At 45.7% G+C, this 21458-nt stretch overlaps 1 protein-coding gene across 2 annotated transcripts in view; it reads right to left on the bottom strand.

Moving 5' to 3' along the window:
* Positions 1-20837, bottom strand: part of ETV5 (ETS variant transcription factor 5) — a 120542-nt gene extending 99705 nt beyond the window's left edge. For both annotated transcript variants that reach the window (XM_038749411.1, XM_038749420.1), the window contains exons 1-5: positions 20750-20837; positions 11585-11730; positions 11342-11429; positions 11180-11227; positions 11030-11080 (exon numbers count right to left, since the gene is read on the bottom strand). In XM_038749411.1, coding sequence (XP_038605339.1) covers positions 11030-11080; positions 11180-11227; positions 11342-11429; positions 11585-11629 — 232 coding nt within the window. In that variant the 5' untranslated portion in view covers positions 11630-11730; positions 20750-20837. The remainder of the gene's footprint in view (positions 1-11029; positions 11081-11179; positions 11228-11341; positions 11430-11584; positions 11731-20749) is intronic.
* Between the last annotated feature and the right edge of the window lie 621 nt (positions 20838-21458).

Raw genomic sequence — 21458 nt, 5'->3', positions numbered from 1 at the left:
CATTCAATCGAAGTTACTGAGGGCTTACCAGTGTGCAGAGCACTGTACTGTTCCACAGCCCTTGGGAGAGTATGATACACGATCAAAAGACATATTTCCTGCCCATGACAAGCGTTCGGTCTGGAGCCTACAGTCTACGGTTCCCTCGTTTTACAGATGAGGGAACTGAGGCACAGAGAAGTTTAGCGACTTGCCCATGGTCACACAACAGACAAGTGGCAGGATCGGGATTAGAATCCAGGTCCTCTGACTCCCATGGCCGTGCTTTTCATTCCCTTCGATGACAGAGAAGCAGCATGGATCAGTGGAAAGAGCACGGGCTTCGGAGTCAGAGGTCATGGGTTCCAATCCCGGCTCCGCTGCTTGTCAGTTGTATGACTTTGGGCAAATCACTTAACTTTTCTGTGCCTTAGTTACCTCATCTGTAAAATGGGGATTAAGACTGTGAGCCCCACATGGTACAACCTGATCACCTTGTATCTTCCCCAGGGCTTAGAAAAGTGCTCTGCACATAGTAAGTGCTTAAATACCAAAATTATTATTATTATTATCAGCTGCCTGACCAAGCAACCTACTCAGGTCCATTCTGTATCTCCTAGCTCAGGTAAGGAGACATGAATGCCTCCCCTAAATGCCCTTGCCACATAAAATGGGAGGAACTCTGAAGGGTAGAAGGGTGGGAAAAAGTAGACTTTGAAATTGACTTTGAAGGCATTATAAAGAACGGCAACAAACTGGTTTGTCTTCCCAAGGGATTCTTCAAAGTTAGAATTACCATCCTAGGGAAGAATGATTGAGCTGTCTGGCAACAAGAATTCCTTACAAGAGAAATTATACTACTTTATGAGAATCAAATCTAGCAAATTTTTCCTGACTACGGTGGCTTCTTTCTCCATAACATCTCCTAGGTCCATCTCTTACTCTCTTTTATGATTCGGTTCTCTCTGGAACCTGGCAATAGCCTTTCCATTAGCTTTCCATCTCTTCCCTCTTCCGATCTATCTTATGACATGGCCTCCAAAATTCATTCTCAAGAATTGCTTCCCCATCCTAAAAATCTCTTCAGTAGCTTCTGGTTGCCCTTTTAGATCAAGACCAAACTTCTGAGAGAGTCAGAGAAGCAGAGTGGCCTGGTGGATAGAGCCGAGGACCGAGAGTCAGAAGGACCTTGTCTGCTGTGTGACCTTGGGCAAGTCACTTTCCTTTCTGGGCCTCAGTTGCCTCATCTGTAAAATGAGGATTAAGACTGTGAGCCCCACGTGGGGCAGGGACTGTGTCCAATCTGATTAACTTGTATCTAACCCACTGCTTAGAACAGTGCTGGGCACATACTAAGCGCTTAACAAGTACCAGAATTATTATTACTATTACATTCTAATGAGGTACACAAGTGACTTGGGCAAGTCACTTTGCTTCTCTGGGCCTCAGTTACCTCATCTGTAAATGGGGATTGACTGTGAGCCCCACGTGGGACAAACTGATCGTGTTATATCCCCCCAGCGCTTAGAACAGTGCTTTGCACATAGTAAGCACTTAACAAATGCCATCATTATTATTATTATATTATATAGGGAGAAGCAGTGTGGCTCAGTGGAAAGAGCACAGGCTTGGGAGTCAGAGATCATGGGTTTTGATCCCGGCTCCGCGACTTGTCAGCTGTGTGACTTTGGACAAGTCACTTCACTTCTCTGGGCCTCAGTTCCCCCATCTGTAAAATGGGGATTAAGATTGTGAGCCCCACGTGGGACAACTTTGATTACCTTGTATCCCCCCCAGTGCTTAGAACAGTGCTTGGCACATAGTAAGCGCTTAACAAATACCAACATCATCATTATTATTATTATTATTATTATTATGATTATTACTACTAATGAGGCAGTGTGGCCTAGTGGCAAGGGGAAGAGTGAGGATTAGAACCCAGGTCCTCCAACTCTCAGGCCCCTGCTCTTTACCCTGGGCGACATTACTTCTCCAAGATGAAGATTGTATTTATTAAGCACTATGTGCCGAGCTCTGTGCTACACATGAGGGTAGTAATAATAATAATAAAATAATAATAATGATGGTATTTTTAAGCGCTTACTATGTGCAAAGCACTGTTCTAAGCACTGGGGGGATACAGGGTGATCAGGTTGTCCCACATGAGGCTCACAGTCTTAATCCCCAATTTACAGATGAGGGAACTGAGGCACAGAGACGTTAAATGACTTGCCCAAAGTCACACAGCTGACAATCAGTGGAGCCGGAATTTGAACCCATGACCTCTGACTCCAAAGCCTGTGCTCTTTCCATTGAGCCACGCTGCTTCTCAAGACACAAGATAATCAGATTGAACACAGGCCCTGTCCCACGCAGCAGGCTGATGGTGAAGCTGAGACTAGAACCCACGTTTCCTGACTCCCAGCCCCGTGCTCTATCCACTGAGCTTCACTGCCTTCCAAACAAACAACTCCTCTGCAAACCCACAATCAGCTCCATCACCACTCACTTGTCAATCTTTACCAAAATGGAGAGACAGCTTTCAATCAGCCATGGTGAAGAATGGTACCTTCAGAGCAAACAACTAATACACGGGGTAATATACCCTTTCATTATTTACCCCATTATTATTATTAATAATAATAACTGTGGCATTTGTTAAGCACTTACTATGTGCCAGGCACTGTAATTAAGCTCTGGGGTGGAAGAAGTAAATTGGGATGGACACAGTCCCTCTTCTATATAATGATGGGATTTGTTAAGCGCTTACTATGTGCAGAGCACTGTTCTAAGCGCTGGGGGGTTACAAGGTGATCAAGTTGTACCACATGGGGCTCACAGTCTTAATCCCCATTTTACAGATGAGGTAACTGAGGCTCAGAGAAGTTAAGTGACTTCCCCAAGGTCACACAGCAGACATGTGGTGGAGTTGGAATTCGAACCCAGGACCTCTGACTCCAAAGCCTGGGCTCTTTCCACTGAGCCACGCTGCTCCTCAGTCACAGGCTCACAGTCACAATTCCCATTTTGGTAACTGAGGAGGAGGTAACTGAGGCACAGAGAAATAAAATGACTTGCCCAAGGCCACACAGCAGACAAGTGGTGGAGCTTGGATTAGACCTGTGACTTATTCCCAGATCACTTCTATTACTTCTGGGCCCCCGGATCCCTGGAATATTTTACTTGCCTCTTCGTCCCTCTCCTTCTTATCCTATCTCCCTACTGTGGTTCTTGGCCTGGCCTGGATGTGTGACTGTTGAGAAGTGAGAGTGGATAAAGTGCAGGCTTGGGAGTAAGAAGGTCCTGAGTTCTAATCCTGGTTCCGCCACTTGTCTGCTCTGTTATCTCGGACAAGCAACTTAACTTCTCTGGGCCTCGGTTACCTCAATTCTAAAATGGGAATTGACTGTGAGCCCCATGTGGGACATGGTCTGTGTCCAACCTGATTAGCTTGTATCTACCCCGGTGTTTTAGTACAATGACCAGCTCATAGTAAGCGCTGAGCAAATACTAGAAACTTGTGGGGAGGGGAATGACCAAGGGGAGTAGGAAAACACCTGGGATTTAGGCACATTGAGGTTCGTAGTCATTGAACACTCACTGTGTGCAGAGCATCGTACTACGCGCTTCTCTGTTACTACATGTTCATTGTTGAACAGACATAATCTCTGCCCACAATAAGGTTACAGTCTAGAGGGGGAGACAGCCTTTATATAAATAAATTACAGATACGGACATAAGTGCTGTGAGGGCTCATGAAAGGGAGGTCATCAGCCACCATCACCAAGGATGGTTATGGGAGGTGGGGAAAGCCATGAGGGAAATTGAATTTTACTATTCATTCATTCTATCGTATTGAGTGCTTACTGTGTTTGGAACACTGTACTAACGCTTGGGAGAGTACACTATAACAGTAAACAGACATGTTCCCTGCCCACAACCATCTGCAAAAAGCTTAAATTCCTGGAGTGCAAGGATCCCTTTTCTACCCTGTGCTAAAATCCCCCAAGTCCCTAGTAATAAAAATAATAACAACTGTGGTATTTGTTAAGTGCTTACTATGTGCCAGGCACCATACTAAGTGATGGGATGCACTGTACTTCCCAAGTGCTTTGTACAGTGCTCTGCACACAGTAAGCGCTCAATAAATATGTTTGAATGAATGAATACAAGCAAATCGGGTTGGACACAGTCCGTCATTCATTCATTCAAACATATTTACTGAGCGCTTACTGTGCGTAGAGCACTGCACTAAGCGCTTGGGAAGAACAAGTCAGCAACATATAGAGATGGTCCCTACCCAACAACGGGCTCACAGTCTCATAGAGCTCATGATCTTAATTTCCATTTTAAAGATGAGGTAACTGAGGCCCGGAGAAGTGAAGTGACTTGCCCAAGGTCACACAGCAGACAAGTGGATTAGAACCTATGACCTTCTGATCCCAGGCCTGGGTTCTATTTACTATGCCATGCTGCTTCTCTACAGGGCCTTGCACAAAGGGGCTCCTCAAGTATTGGGTGACGATTACTTTGATATCGCATAAGCCGGATAACACACAGGGACAAGCCAGTACATTAACTCTGAGAATTCACAATACACCTATTTTTTTTTTTTTTATAAAGCAACCTAATCCGGTAAATGGCATCAGCATTAGTGGCTTCTGACCAACAGATAGGAGTCACAAACATGACAAGATGCTCTCCCTGGATGCCAACTGGAAAACTACTTTGGCACAGATGGGGATCGAAATGCCTCAAGGGCACATTATGTGTGTGTTGAGTACTTTCAGCCTCTCAACTCCAATGTTCTTCACTACAATTAAAAGGCAAACACAATAGAGTGGGAACAGTCTCTCTACAGAAAGGTTAGAGAACCAAAAAAAAAAAAATAACCCTCACCATCTTATTCCAGGGATTCAAATCAAGAAAGTGATACTGGTGGGATGGAACCGGCATGAAGCGAGTGGCACAAGGTTTCTATACCTTCTTCTCCATCTTTGCCACATCTTGCCTTTTAAATGGTGCAAGACAGAAGGAACCTCAAGAGTGGATGATAAATTGAACCTTTTAGATTTATTTCAGAATGATTTTAGATTTTAGATTGATTTCAGGAAACTGTACCTTTGGGCTCTGCATAAATGCCTGGCCTGTCAGATCAGAAAGAATACTTCTCCACATTCCAATTTCTTCTCTCTCAAAAAGAAATGAAGAGAAAGGACCCGCTACGGCTCAGAACAGGAATAAGAGCAAGGAGGACTCTGGAAAGACTGCTCTTCTCAGTTTTTTAAACAGGCAAAGTAAACTAAAGGTGGGGCGGGTGTGGTGAAGAGAAATCACAATGGTTGTTTCTGGCAGAGAGGTAACCCTACTGGATCCTCAGATCAATCAATCAATTTATTGAGCGCTTACTGTGTGCAGAACACTGTATTGAGCACTGGGGAGAGTACGACATAACAGAATTCAGATGCTAAAGTCATGGGATTGAATCTTCACTGGGACACACTGATAAAAAGAGGATGGAAACAGATGCCTAGGGCTGTTAATTCATTTTGGTTGGATGAGTAAGCAGGTGTATGCTTTCCCGTGTCTTCTACGGACCTCTCTACCTTCCTTCTCCCTCTTCCATGAAGCAGTTAATGACATTGAAAAGTACTTTTGAAGAGACAAATACGGCTAGAAGGAATCCTTTGGGCATGAAAATGAGTTAATCATAATCTTTCCTTCCCCCAGTTTTAAGCTAATTCTTATTCACCTTTCAGTAGCTGTGTGTGTGTGTGTTGGGGTTAGGGGGTTGGGCGGAGATGGTAGTTACAATGGCCTTTTCAGATTATGCACTTCAAAACCAAAACCAACAAATGAATGTTTGGCCCTTAAAGCTGTATCTGGCCAGTGCCACGATCAGAGGTCTTAGGACCCAACCCCTCCCACTTCCTACTGGTACAGAAATCCCAAGAAAGATGATCATCACTGCACAGCTCAATAATCTGAGGCAAGAGATCTGTTGGAGACCATGAAATTCCTGCAAAGCTAGTAAAAAAAAAAAAATCGATTTTTTTTCTCCAACCACACCTTGAATTCAGCAGTTCCGCAAATTCGGTCCTATCAGTTAATTAGCTGGCCCATAGGAAATTACTTCTACTTCCTTCTCGTTATTTCCATGCTCTTTGAAATTAGATCTGAGAAAAAATACCTCCAAAAAGCGGGGGGGGGGGGGGGGGGGGAGGTGGTATTTAGATTAAAAACAACCCTTTTCTCCCTATCTTCAAAGCCTTACTAAAATCATATTTCCAAGAGGCCTTCCATTCATTTCCCCATCTAAATCTTCCCGCTTCATAGCCTATACCCCCAGGTCTGTATCACATATGCACTTTGATATTAACCCTCCCCCAGCACCCGGACACTTATATACCTATCCATCTGTAATTTCTTTTAATGTCTGTCTCCCCCTCTAGTTGGTATCATCATCATCCATTGTATTTATTGAGTGCTTACTATGTGCAGAGCACTGTACTAAGTGCTTGGGAAGTACAAATTGGCAACATATAGAGACAGTCCCTACCCAACAGTGGGCTCACAGTCTAAAAGGGGGAGACAGAGAACAAAACCAAACATACTAACAAAATAAAATAAATAGAATAGATATGTACAAGTAAAATAAATAAATAAATAAATAGAGTAATAAATATGTACAAACATATATACATATATACAGGTGCTGTGGGGAAGGGAAGGAGGTAAGATGGGGGGATGGAGAGGGGGACGAGGGGGAGAGGAAGGAAGGGGCTCAGTCTGGGAAGGCCTCCTGGAGGAGATGAGCTCTCAATAGGGCCTTGAAGGGAGGAAGAGAGCTAGCTTGGTGGATGGGCAGAGGGAGGGCATTCCAGGCCAGGGGGATGACGTGGGTCAGGGGTCGATGGCGGGACAGGCGAGAACGAGGTACAGTGAGGAGCTTGCATAGTTGGTATGCTCCCTGAGGACAGGGATCGTTATCTGGTCTATCTAATCTATTGCCCTGAACTCTCCCAAACTCTGCAACACAGTAGGCACTCAATAAGTACCACTGATTGATGGATTACATTTAATTTTGTTAAAAGTAACTCTACTAAAGTTGCCCATATTATTCCAGCTTATTCTACCCCAGCCTCATATACTCATCCTGAATTAAAATGCTGACCTAAACACTCTCATCTCCCCCAGTTGTAGATGAGGAAGAACTGTCTTGTCTTGTGCTGCAGTCATCTCTGACCCATAATGACTCCATGAACGCAACTCTCCCAGAATGCCCCGCCTCCATCTGCAATCGTTCTGGTAGGGGATCCATAGTTTTCTCAGTAAAAATATGAAAGCGGTTTACCATTGCCTCTTCCCACGAAGTCAACTTGAGTCTCCACCCTCAACTCTCTCCCATGTCGCTGCTGCCCAGCACAGGTGAGTTTTGACTAGTAGCCAACTGCCTTCCACTCACTAGCCACTGCCATACCAGACTGAAATTCTTCTTTAAAAATCGGACTTTTATGGTATTAGCAATACTATTAAGTACCCAGGAAGGAATTAAGGAAAAGAGATGATTGGAGCAATAACTGTTTTCCCAGCATCCCCCAGGTCCAAATGCCAGGAAGTTACCTAAGCCTGCTTCCAAATACAATTCTCTGTGAGAATGTCGAGCACATTTACATCGGGCGCTTTATATTTAAAAATGCTTGAGGCCCTTTTCTCATCCGCCTCAGAGGTTCCTTAACACTGGATGGAAAAAAAAAAAATCCAAACTTTGGAGAAACTGGAGTTAAAGAGAAATTTTCATAAGAAAGTCAGGACAAAACAGAGAACTCAAAAAGTGTGAAGCACTGGCACGCCATCAGTCAAATCTGGGTGTTTAATGACTAGGATGTTCCTGATGGTCATATTCAGGTATATTTTTTATGGCATTTAAGCACTTACTATGTGCCAGGCACTGTTCTATGTACTGGGCAGATACAAGCTAATCAGGTTGGACATAGTCCACGTCCCACATGAGGCTCACAATCTTAATCCCCATTTTACAGATGAGGTCACTGAGGAACAGAGAAGTGACTTGCCCAAGGTCACACATATGAAACAGGAAGGCTACGGGTGCGTAAAAGTATCATCCATTTTGCATATATCTACATAGACTGCTCAGAACTTTCTCAGAAAATTTTCAAGTTGAAATGTTATCGGTTTGTGATATTTTTCTTTTTCTCGATCTCATCCTATCGACTAAACCCCAGAAGTGTCCTGGGAGATGAGAAAGATGCTGAGCTTGGAACAAAGAGAAGGATGGTGAGAATTACAAGAAATTTACCTTTGTAGGTCTCCAACAGGCCCAGAGCCGCAGTCTGGGCAACACTATACCTCTAGGTCCTAACTGAAAACTACAACTGGTGCCCCTCTGTCAGTCAAGAAGAACACATTTATTGGACTATCTTTTTTACGGTATTTGTTAAGTGCTTATTATGTGCCAGTCAATATACTAAGCCCTGGGGTAGATACAAGCTAATCAGGTTGGACAGAGTCCATGTCCCACACGGGGCTCACAGTCTCAATCCCCCTTTTACAGAGATGAGGTCACTGAGGCCCAGAGAAGCAAAGTGACTTGTCTAAGATCACACAGAAGACAAGCGACGGAGTCGGGATTAGAACCCAGTTCCTCTGACTCCTAGGCCTGTGCTTTTTCCATTAGGTCACGCTGCTTCGCAGTTGGAGAAAGCTAGCCTTCTGACAGAAATGGCAAGTCGGGAAGATGCCCTCCCTCAAAATATGCTTTGTCATTTAAGCAAACCTTCCAGGATTTAACGGCCCTGAATCCTACTTTGGGCGATAAACTACTTTCTACAATCCTGAGTTCTTTAATCCTCACAGGAAAACTAGCAAGTTTAGATCTCTGTTCAGACAAAAAGGTTGAATGTCAACTGCGGCAGTCCTCAGAAGAGCATTTGTTAAAAATCCTTGGGCTCGGGTAACTGCAGGGCCAATGATTTTGAAGAGGGGTTTTACACTGTAAAATGAAGTTGTCCTTTCTTGGGAGATTCTAACCGCCCCCCAGCCAAGTTTCATTAATTTTGAAGGAGATTCTCTCCCCCTCCTGTGGTGAAATCATGTGATCTTCCAGAAGATCACTCAAGAGTGGAGGCTGGGTCTTTAATAAAATCCTACTAAATGCTTTCAGAGAGAAGAAAGAGTGTACTGCCCAGCAGTTTAGTCTGCCAGCTCCAGTATTACTGCATTGTGATTTTGAACTGCAGTCTAAGCAGATAATGAGAATGAACAGCTAAAGGAGAGACCAGCCCATACTTGTATTTTAGCCAAGTTCTTGTTGGCAAATAAATACATTTGGGGCCTGTCCTTTTCCAGGCTCTTTCCATAGAAATTAGGCAGCAATGTGCATGGGAAAGTGATAAAGCCCTCGGCATCACCTTTAAAAACACAAGGCTAGAGTGCCCTGGGCTTATAAAACTAATACTGAATCAAGTCATGTTATATATAAGCTAGAGAGTTTCTTTACATTAAGAAGCCTTCCTACATCCTATTATTTGACCTGGATTTATTTTTAGACAGTCAAAATCTGCTTGAAGAACACGTCCTGATGGCATCATTACAGTGTGTACCCACAAAAGAATATATATATATATATATATATATGTGTGTGTACCTCTCTCTCTCTCTCTCTCTCTCTATATATATATATATGTCTTCAATTGAATCCTGTATTCAGAGTGTGCTCAGCAACACTTTGAAAGATGATTTATTTTAGTTTTGAAATTATAACAATTTGAAGTAGCCAACCTCTCTCTTCTCTAGCTCTCAAGGGTAGGAAGAAACAACAACAATCCCCTCCAGGAAAAAAAAAAAAGTGTCAAAGGCATTTCAAAGCGTCTCTGCCAAAACAGCCACCTCCCACACCACTGCAGTTTATGCTGCTCCAAGCAAGAACTGTGAGGGCTGGGCCAGATTGTCAACACAGAACAAAGTTGAACTACAAATCCTCTGCCTTTCATCTCTAAAGAAAATACAAAATTCGGGTTGTCTTTAGCAGTTTGGTGGCAAGCTTCCCAATCACATTAAAGCAATCAAAGAGCAATAATTAACATGCATTTACTTTAATATAGAATACTCCGTGGCAAGCTGTGACAAAGCTAAGTAAACCATTCAACTGCAGGCTACATTTTATTCCCTTTTAAAGTTTCATGGCAGTATGCCTTAGAAAGGAGGTCTATTATTAAAGAATGTTTAGTTGGGACCAACGCTATTTCCATTAATGATTCGGAACATCTCGCCTTTTATTGAACCTCTATTACCAGCATGACCCAAAACAATCACCCCAAATGTGTGCACACGAACGCGCGTACACAAATTCATTCATCCAGCGTTTTCTGTCAGCAACTATGCAAGCCGTTTGCCTAGTGCAAAACGAGAAACAGTATCCTCTTGCCTGGCTCAGGTGTTTGCTATCATAAATATGACTAAGAGACATGATTTTCTCTATGATGCAACTCTCAAGAGGCAGCATTTTCTCCAATCTTCTCTTAAACATGCTCACTGGCCAGTGACTAATGGTCCCTAGAGTAGCTCTGGGCTGCTCAAATTTCACCAGCCAGCTTTGTCCTTGACAGACTCGCTTGGACAGTAAAAGCTCAAAAACCTGTTGAGGACAGCACTGAAAGACCCCCCCCGCAACTAACCTTCTCGCTGGAGATCAGAAGTGTGATTTTTTTTTTTTTGCATTTGCCACCCTATTGGAACATCTCCTGATTTACCAGCAATTGGGGCTGAATTTCTCAGAAATCCAAATATTTTTCTGCCACGGGAAAACCTGAAACAGCTGAATACGACACAGCCAAAGGAGAAGAGAGCGAAGCAGACAGCCCAAACTTGAAGCCACGCAACTGGGTACCCACACCCTTATGGAGACTAGAGACAGGGCCACAGGAACCAAAACCATTTAGGGTCATTTCAGCTAATCTTATCGGGCCCCCAAAGTGGGGTCATCGGATGATTTCCCAGCAAAAAGTTCAGCAACTGAGAAAGGACTTACGGTTATCGGACTGAAAATCTGGAACAAACTGTTCATCATCAGGAACTTGTGCTGGGAAAAAAAATTTGCAATTTAGACATTTCGATCTCAATGAAAGTGTACACTGAAAGATTTTCTTTGGAAAAAAAACAGGACAGCTGAGAAACTTGCCTTCAGCTAACCAAGCCTCTTGGAGCTGGCTGAGATCCTGGAACAACTCTGGAATTGGAAATAAAATGAAAACAACATGAAAAGGTGCAAGTTCTTACCTTCTACTCACAATGGAGCCAATTTGAAAGAAACCATAACAAATATGAAGGAAAACTTTCAGACCTTCTGAATCATGAGCCAGATCTGTGTCTAAGAACTTCCTCTTTCTGTCAATCACAGGCCGCCCTCGACATTCCTCTGAACGAGATTTCTGAAGAAAACAAACGAGTTCCATAAGAGAGACTCCTCTGAAACACAGGGGATTCAGAAGGAGGGATGCACTAAAACAAATTAGGAGAATGTTCATATCTGAAGGATAAAAATAAATCCAAAGGGGGGTGGGGGAGAAAAGGCCACAAGACTCACCCCTGGGACCATAAAAGGGACTTGTTGGTCATAAAAACCATCCATTGTGCTTCCAATGACTTTAATATCCCTTTGAAAGGTTTCAGCATTGAGCAATTCCGAGGGGGAAAAGGGTCCTCTTGCTATAGACGTTGGCAGTTTTCAGACTGAGAAACAGGGAAAAAAAAAGAGAGATAAAGCCATGAAATAATCACATACTGCTGTTTCTTTCAGCCCAAGAGAGAACATTCCTTTCTTTGGTGACACTTAAGGAACACTTACGTTGCAAGCTGTAGAGATTAACTGCTGGGTTAAGATTAACGTGCGCCCAAGTTGAAACCTTTACTTCTCGATAATTCCTGCCTTAGATCATTTGCTGATTGTGATTACTCAACTTCATTTTCACAGAACCTATCCCTTCTTGTTCAAACACAAGAACGGTCATACCTCTTGTTTGTGATGTCATAACTCTCCATAGCAACCCAGTGACCTCACTAACTTCTTAAAAGGAGCAAACTACCCCAGATAGGCAAGGATCAAAAGGCGGGGAGGGCACCCATAGCACAAAGTCCAAATAGTTTCACCTTTAAGGCTTAAAAAAAAAAAGTCAGTATTAGCAATAAGTTCATGGAATGTCAAGGCAGGTTTAACTTAACCCTAGAAAAGCCCCCGCCTCGACTCTCCTCCGAATGAGATTTATGAAAGAAGCCGTTCCATAAAAGAGACTGCCTGGGAAACTTGGGGAGCTGATGGAAGCTTTAGTACATGCTAAATATGGATAAGGCACATATTGAAAGGGGCCAGAGAGAGGCCCCGGACACATCAGGAAAATCGACCACTAAACTCCGGGAGGAGTTGGTAATTCCAGGAGGGAAAGAAAGGAAGGTCGTTTTTCAAGTTCACAGGGAACAAAACAAGACGGTACTGCACTGCCTTTCCAGACACCTTTTCACATTTGTACTCTATCCTCCATACGACGGGCAGAAAAGCCAACAAAGAGCTGGAAAAAAGCTCCTTTGCTTTTACTGATGCAATTCTTGTAATTCTAGCTCACTCGAGCAGAGGGAAATGATCAAAGAGCAGTTTTCCTTCCTTTAACTTGTATATACAAAGTTAAAATAAGGAGTCCTCTAGTGGGCAACTGCACTGGAGAGATCTCTATTTCGTAACCTTCTCTGAAGCAGGTCGAGTTTTCATCAACGTGCAAAGACAACCTTCCATTTTCCTTTTTGTATGAGGTGGTTTGTTTCAGAAAGCGGGGAACAGAAAGCCCCCTAATTTAAAAGTCAATCCCAAGGAGAAGAAGAAGAAGAAGAAGGGGGGCGGGGGGAAGAGAGTGAGCGGGGCATACAGGTCAGCAAGTAACAGTCTTCAGTGCAACTGTTCTAAAACTATTTTAGACTAAAACCTTTCCGTAAGTGCCACCAAAGTCTAAGCAGAAGCTCTGAAACACTGAGCAGTGCATGGAGGAATGTGAAGGAGGCCTGTAGTCCGCCTTCTCTGCTTACACCTTCCCCACCCCCTCCAAAAATCTGTCAGCCTCACAAAATAAGTGGCGGGGGGCCGGAGAGTATTTTCAGCCCCGAAATGAAATACGCCGCAACGCTTTTCCAGAACGACGGCAAACATCCCTTCAAAAGGCCACAAAAGAACCGATTCATTCATGCGATCGTATTTATTGAGCGCTTACTGTGTGCAGGGCACTGTACTAAGCGCTTGGAAAGTACAATTCAGCGACAAATGGGGACAACCCCTGCCCAACAACGGACTCACAAGTCTAGATTCAAAGGCCCCGCCTCTCAGGTGGACTGATTTTAATCATATTTGTAAATGTGCCCCCCCCAACATTGATATATGTATATATGTTTGTACATATTTATTACTCTATTTATTTTACTTGTACATATCTATTCTATTTTGTTAATATGTTTGGTTTTGTTCTCTGTCTCCCCCTTCTAGACTGTGAGCCCACTGTTGGGTAGGGACTGTCTCTATATGTTGCCAACTTGTACTTCCCAAGCGCTTAGTCCAGTGCTCTGCACGCAGTAAGCGCTCAATAAATACGATTGATCGATTGATAATTTCTTTTCAAAGAATCCCTCTCTAGACTGTGAGCCCGTTGGTGGGCAGGGACCGTCTCTATATGTTGCCGACTTGTACTTCCCAAGCGCTTAGTCCAGTGCTCTGCACAAGGAAGCGCTCAATAAATACGATTGATTGATTGATAATTTCTTTTCAAAGAATCCCTCTTCTAGACAGTGAGCCCGCTGGTGGGCAGGGACCGTCTCTATATGTTGCCGACTTGTACTTCCCAAGCGCTTAGTCCAGCGCTCTGCACAAGGAAGCGCTCAATAAATGCGATTGAATGAATGAAAGAACCTGGAAGGGACACCCTGGGTTCAAACTAAGAGTTAAAAACCATTTCCTCCTTTTCCCCTTTCACTGTGCCTCCAGGAAAACTTTAACACAGTCAAAGAATCCAATTAAAAACCCCTCCCCCTCCCTCCCAAATCTGGTCTCGGTTTTATGAATGGCAGAGCAAGCAGCATCAGGTAGAGGCTGTAACCGGATCCTCAGCGCAGGGCCCCATTCACAAAAAAAAAAAAAAAGAAGGAAAAAAACAAGCCACACTTCCAACCAAATTCCCAGCTTTTCCCCATTCATGAAAACTCCTCCGGAGGGGCCCACCCCGCCCCCACCTTGCAACTCGCTCGGCTTCACCCCCGCGTTTTAGGAAGCGAGCTCAATGCTTCATTCACAAAAAGGAAAAGAAAAACCAAAAGAAAAAAAAAAAAGGAGAAGAAACCCGCTTCATTCATAAAGTCAGCCACATTCATAAAACCCGGAGCTGCAAATCGGGCTGCTTCTACGCTCCCTCGGGGGAAAACGGGGAGCTGGCTCCCCGCCCCCTAAAAAAGCAGCACCTTTAGGACTCATATTTATATTCCTACTTATTTGTACTCATATTCCTATTTATTGAGCGCCGACTGTGTGCACAGCACTGTACTAAGCGCTTGGAAAGTACAATTCGGCCACAGATGTAGACAATCCCTACCCACCAACGGGCTCACCGCCTAGAAGGGGGAGACATGAGAGAGGGGAATGCGTTTGATGTCCTATTGTCCTCTCCCGGGCGCTTAGTACAGTCCTTTGAACGCAGGAAGCGCTCAATAAATACCATTATTATTATTACCACCTTCTCAAAGTCAGTCCTTGTGCATTGCACGAAACTTAACTCCCACCTTCCCGTGCATCCATCTCCTCACCTCCCGGTCCTGTACTGAGCGGCCTGCACTATTGGGGTTCCTGGCTCGGGCCTTGGGGGGGCTTTACGTGCACCCCGTTTTTTTTCCCTGCAACCTTCCCGTAATTGTAGGCCGATGGGGCTCAATCAATCAATCAATCAATCGTATTTATTGAGCGCTTACTGTGTGCAGAGCACTGTACTAAGCGCTTGGGAAGTCCAAGTTGGCAACATATAGAGACGGTCCCTACCCAACAGGGTCCATCCCTCGCCCCCTCCAACACCCCCCCAAAAAAAATAAACAGTGCACCTCTCAATATTTAGGCCAAATCCTGGTTTGGTTAGGGGCGTCCAAACCAGGTATCCCCCCATTTCTGAGCCCCCCAAATCAATCATATTTATTGAGCGCTTACTGTGTGCAGAGCACTGTACTAAGCGCTTGGGAAGTCCAAGTTGGCAACATATAGAGACAGTCCCTACCCAACAGTGGGCTCACAGTCTAGAAGGGGGGGACAGAGAACAAAACCAAACATATTAACAAAATAAAATAAATAGAATAGATATGTACAAGTAAAATAAACAGAGAAATAAATATGTACAAACATATATACATATATAAAGGTGACATATATACATATGTACAAGTAAAATAGAGAAATAAATATGTACAAACATATATACATATATACAAGTATCCGAATCCCCCAAACCGGGGCCCTTTTGAGGTCCCTGCCCGGCTCGGGGCGCATTCTGCCCCCCTCAAAGGGCGTGGGTTCATTCATTCATTCATTCAATCGTATTTATTGAGCGCTTACTGTGTGCAGAGCACTGTACTAAGCGCTTGGGAAGCCCAAGTCGGCAAAATATAGAGACGGTCCCTACCCAACAAAGGGCTCAACGTCTACTCCCTGTGAACCCCCAAATCCCGGCTCTCCCTCTTGGGAACACCTGCCTACTTGGGTTGTTTGGTTGTCTGTCTCCCCCTTCTACACTGTGAGCCCGTTGTTGGGTAGGGACCGTCTCTGTTAACGATTTGCACTTCCCAAGCGCTTAGTACAGTGCTCTGCACACACTAAGCGCTCAATAAATACAACTGAATGAATGAATGAATGAGCCGCGCATCCCCTCAAGACTGGGAGCTCGTGGTGGGCAGGGGAACGTGTGTGATGTTGCATTGGACTCTCCCGGGCGCTTAGTACAGTGCTCTGCACACACTAAGCGCTCAATAAATACAATTGAATGAATGAATGAATGAGTGAGTGAGCCGCACATCCCTCAAGACTGGGAGCTCGTGGTGGGCAGGGGAACGTGTGTGATGTTGCATTGGACTCTCCCGGGCGCTTAGTACAGTGCTGTGCACACAATGAACGCTCAATCAATACGACTGAAAGAATGTTACACTGTACTCTCCCGGGCGCTTAGTACAGTGCTCTGCACACAGTAAGCGCTCAATAAATACGATTGAGCAATATTGTACTGTACTCTCAAGCGCTTAGTGCAGTGCTCTGCACACAGTAGGCGCTCAATAAATACGACTGAAAGAATGCTATAGTGTACTCTCCCAAGCGCTTAGTGCAGTGCTCTGCACACAGTAAACGCTCATTACGATTGAACAATATTATACTATACTCTCCCAAGCGCTTACTACAGTGCTCTGCAGTCCGCGCTCAGTAAATACGATTGAACAATATTACACTGTACTCTCCCAAGCGCTTAGCGCAGTGCTCTGCACACAGTCAGCGCTCAATAAATGCAATTGAAAGGTTATAGTGTAGCCTCCCAAGCGCTTAGCACAGTGCTCTGCACTCAATAAAGGCGATTCATTCAATTCAATGCTGACTGTGTGCAGAGCACTGGACTGAGCGATCGAAAAGGTTATAGTGAACTCTCCTAGGCGCTTAGTCCAGTGCTCTGCACACAGTGAGCGCTCAATAAATGCGATTAAAAGAAGGTTGCAGTGTACTCTCCTAGGCGCTTAGTCCAGTGCTCTGCACACAGTGAGCGCTCAATAAATGCGATTAAAAGAAGGTTGCAGTGTACTCTCCCAGGCGCTTAGCACAGTGCACACAGTCAGCGCTCAATAAACGCGACTGAAAGGTTACAGTGTAGTCTCCCAAGCGCTTAGCGCAGTGCTGCGCACACAGTCAGCGCTCAATAAATGCGATTGAAAGGTTATATTGAACTCTCCCAGGAGCTTAGCACAGTGCCCCGCACACAGTCAGCGCTCAATAAATGCGACTGCAAGAAGGTGTAAGTGAAGTCTCCCAGGCCCTCAGCGCAGTGCTCTTCACACAGTGAGCGCTCAATTCGCTCATTCAATCGTATTTATTGAGCGCTTACTGTGTGCAGAGCACTGTACTAAGCGCTTGGGAAGTACAAATCAGCAACCTATAGAGACGGTCCCTACCCAAAAACGGGCTCACAGTCTAGAAGGGGGAGACAGACAAATAAAGGCGACTGAAAGGTTAGAGTGGTCTCCCAAGTGCTTAGCACAGTGCTCTGCACACAGTGAGCGCTCAATAAATGCGACTGAAAGAGCGTTCATTCATTCAATCGTATTTATTGAGCGCTTACTGTGCGCAGAGCACTGTACTAAGCGCTTGGGAAGTCCAAGTTGGCAACATATAGAGACGGTCCCTACCCAACAGTGGGCCTACAGTCTAGAAGTCTCCCAGGCGCTCAGCGCAGTGCTCTGCACACAGTGCGTGCTCAATAAACGCGATGGAAAGGTTATAATGGACTCTCCCAGGCGCTTAGCACAGTGCTCTGCACACAGTAAAGCGCTCGGGAAATGCGTTTAAAAGAAGGTTAGCATGCACTCTCACAAGCGTTTAGCACAGTGCTCTGCACACGGCGGGGTGTGTGTGCACCAATAGGATGAAGAAGGAGGATAGTGATGAGAGAGAAGCAGCGTGGCTCAGTGGAAAGAGCCCGGGCTTTGGAGGCAGAGGTCATGGGTTCAAATCCCGGCTCCACCAATTGTCAGCTGCGCGACTTTGGGCAAGTCACTTCACTTCTCTGGGCCTCAGTTCCCTCATCGGGAAAATGGGGATGAAAACTGCGAGCCCCCCGCCCCGTGGGCCCACCTGATCACCATGTCACCTCCCCAGGGCTTAGAACAGTGCTTTGCACATAGTAAGCGCTTAGTAAGTGCCATCATTATTGTTATTATTATAATGAATGAATGACCGTCTCTATATGTTGCCGGCTTTTAGTCCAGTGCTCTGCACACAGTAAGCGCTCAATAAATACGACTGAATGAATGAATGAATGACCGCCTCTATATGTTGCCGACTTGTCCTTCCCAAGCGCTTAGTCCAGTGCTCTGCACACAGTAAGCGCTCAATACGACTGAATCATCATCATCATCATCATCAATCGTATTTATTGAGCGCTTACTATGTGCACAGCACTGTACTAAGCGCTTGGGAAGGACAAATTGGAAACATATAGAGACAGTCCCTACCCAACAGTGGGCTCACAGTCTAAAAGGGGGAGACGGAACAAAACCAAACATACTAACAAAATAAAATAAATAGAATAGACATGTACAAGTAAAATAAATAAATAAATAGAGTAATAAATATGTACAAGCATATATACATGTATACAGGTGCTGTGGGGAAGGGAAGGAGGTAAGATGGGGGAATGGAGAGGGGGACGAGGGGGAGGGGGAGACTGAATGAATGACCGTCTCTATATGTTGCCGACTTGTCCTTCCCAAGCGCTTAGTCCAGTGCTCTGCACCCAGTAAGCGCTCAATAAATACATTGAATGAATGAATAAATGACCGTCTCTCTATGTTGCCGACTTGTACTTCCCAAGCGCTTAGTACAATGCTCCGCACCGAGTAAGCGCTCAATAAATACGACTGAATGAATGACCGTCTCTATATGTTGCCGACTTGTCCTTCCCAATCGCTTAGCACAGTGCTCTGCACGCAGTAAGAGCTCATGAATAAATGACCGGCTCTATATGTTGCCGACTTGTCCTTCCCAAGCGCTTAGTCCAGTGCTCTGCACATAGTAAGCGCTCAATACGATTGAATGAATGACCGTCTATGTTGCCGACTTGTCCTTCCCAAGCGCTTAGTCCAGTGCTCTGCACACACTAAGCGCTCAATAAATACACTGAATGAATGCATGCCTCTATATGTTGCCGAGCTGTACTTCCCAAGCGCTTAGTCCAGTGCTCTGCCCACACTAAGCGCTCAATAAATACGACTGAATGAATGACCGTCTCTCCATTTGGCCGACTTGTCCTTCCCAAGCGCTTAGTCCAGTGCTCTGCACCCAGTAAGCGCTCAATAAATACACTGAATGAATGACTGACCGCCTCTATGTTGCCGACCTGTCCTTCCCAAGCGCTTAGTACAATGCTCTGCAATCAATCAATCGTATTTATTGAGCTCTTACTGAGTGCAGAGCACTGGACTAAGCGCTTGGGAAGGCCCAGTAAGCGCTCAATAAGTACGACTGAATGAATGACCGCCTCTATATGTTGCCGTCTTGTCCTTCCCAAGCGCTCAGCACAGTGCTCCGCACACAGTAAGCGCTCATGAATGAATGACCGTCTCTATAGTCATTCAGTCGCATTTATTGAGCGCTTACTGTGTGCAGAGCACTGTACTAAGCGCTTAACCTCTCTATGATGCCGACTCGTCCTTTCCAAGCGCTTGGCCCAGTGCTCCGCACACAGTAAGCGCTCATGAAGGAATGACCGTCTCTATAGTCATTCAATCGCATTTATTGAGCGCTTACTGTGTGCAGAGCACTGTGCTAAGCGCTTAAGCTCTCTATGATGCCGACTCGTCCTTCCCAAGCGCTTAGCCCAGTGCTCCGCACACAGTAAGCGCTCATGAATGAATAACCATCTCTATATTCATTCAATCGCATTTATTGAGCGCTTACTGTGTGCAGAGCACTGGACTAAGCACTTGGGAAGTACAAGTCAATCAATCAATCGTATTTATTGAGCGCTTACTGTGTGCAGAACACTGTACTAAGCGCTTGGGAAGTCCAAGTTGGCAACATACAGAGACAGTCCCTACCCGACAGAGGGCTCACAGTCTAAAAGAGCACTGTACTAAGCGCTTACGCTCTCTACGATGCCGACTCATCCTTCCCAAGCGCTTAGCCCAGTGCTCCGCACACAGTAAGCGCTCATGAAGGAATGACCGTCTCTATAGTCATTCAATCGCATTTATTGAGCGCTTACTGTGTGCGGCGCAATCAATCGTATTTATTGAGCGCTCACTGTGTGCAGAGCACTGTACTAAGCGCTTGGGAAGTCCAAGTTGGCAACATACAGAGACAGTCCCTACCCAACAGAGGGCTCACAGTCTAAAAGAGCACTGTACTAAGCGCTTAAGCTCTCTATGATGCCGACTCGTCCTTCCCAAGCGCTTAGCCCAGTGCTCCGCACACAGTAAGCGCTCATGAAGGAATGACCGTCTCTATGGTCATTCAATCGCCTTTATTGAGCGCTTCCTTGTGCAGAGCACTGGACTAAGCGCTTGGGAAGTCAAGTCAATCAATCAATCGTATTTATTGAGCAATTACTATGTGCAGAGCACTGTACTAAGCGCTTGGGAAGTCCAAGTTGGCAACATACAGAGACAGTCCCTACCCAACAGAGGGCTCACAGTCTAAAAGAGCACTGTACTAAGCGCTTAAGCTCTCTATGATGCCGACTCGTCCTTCCGAAGCGCTTAGCACAGTGCCCCGCACACAGTAAGCGCTCCATAAATACCATTGATGATGATGATGATGCTCCGTACACAGTAATCGCTCATGAATGAATGACCGTCTCTCTAGGACGCCGACTCGTCCTTCCCGGGCGCTCAGTACGGTGCCGTGCGCGCAGTAGGCGCTCAGTACGTACGACTGAATGAATGAACGACGATGCCCACGGCGCGGTCCCGGTTCGGTCCATTCGCTCACCTGAGCGCGCGCATGCGCGAGACGGACGGTTCCGCGGGCCGAACCGGGCCGAACCGGGCCGGAACCGGTTGGGCGGGCAGGGGGAAGCCGCCCAAACCGCTCCGCTCCCCGCGCTCCTCCCGCTCTCTGCGCCGCCGCGGCCCGCCGAGCCCCGACCGCCGCCGGCTCCGCCCATTGGCCCGCCGCCCCACCCCGCCCCGCTCCCATTGGCCCGCCTCCACGTCCATCACCGCCTGTATCCACCCCGTCCCCTCCCACCAACCAATAGGAAGCTGTCTCCTCAGCAGGCGCCGTCCTCATTGGACCGGACCCCTCTCCAAGCCCCGCCCCCGACTCTCTTTACATAATGGATGTTGCCGGAGCGGGGGACCAATCAGGGCCCTCGGGCTTATGTAATGAAGGCGAGGACGTTTTTCATTCATAAAAAAACGCGACTGGAGGGGGAAGCGGCGCTGAGTCAGGGGAGCGTTTGGAGGGGGCGGGAGGAGAGGCGGCTGGGTTGGCGGACGTTTGATTCAGTCAGTCGGATTTCATTCTTCTAATAATAATAATCAATCAATCAGTCGTATTTATTGAGCGCTTACTGGGTGCAGAGCACTGGACTAAGCGCTTGGGAAGTACAAGTTGGCAACATAATAATAATAATGTTGGGTAGGGACAGCCTCTCTATGTTGCCACCTTGTACTTCCCAATCAATCAATCCATCAAT

This window comes from Tachyglossus aculeatus, chromosome 1, assembly GCF_015852505.1.
Source record: "Tachyglossus aculeatus isolate mTacAcu1 chromosome 1, mTacAcu1.pri, whole genome shotgun sequence".
Taxonomy (NCBI): domain Eukaryota; kingdom Metazoa; phylum Chordata; class Mammalia; order Monotremata; family Tachyglossidae; genus Tachyglossus; species Tachyglossus aculeatus.
The sequence above is the reverse complement of the archived record's forward strand: the minus strand, read 5'-3'. Positions and strand labels throughout refer to the sequence as shown.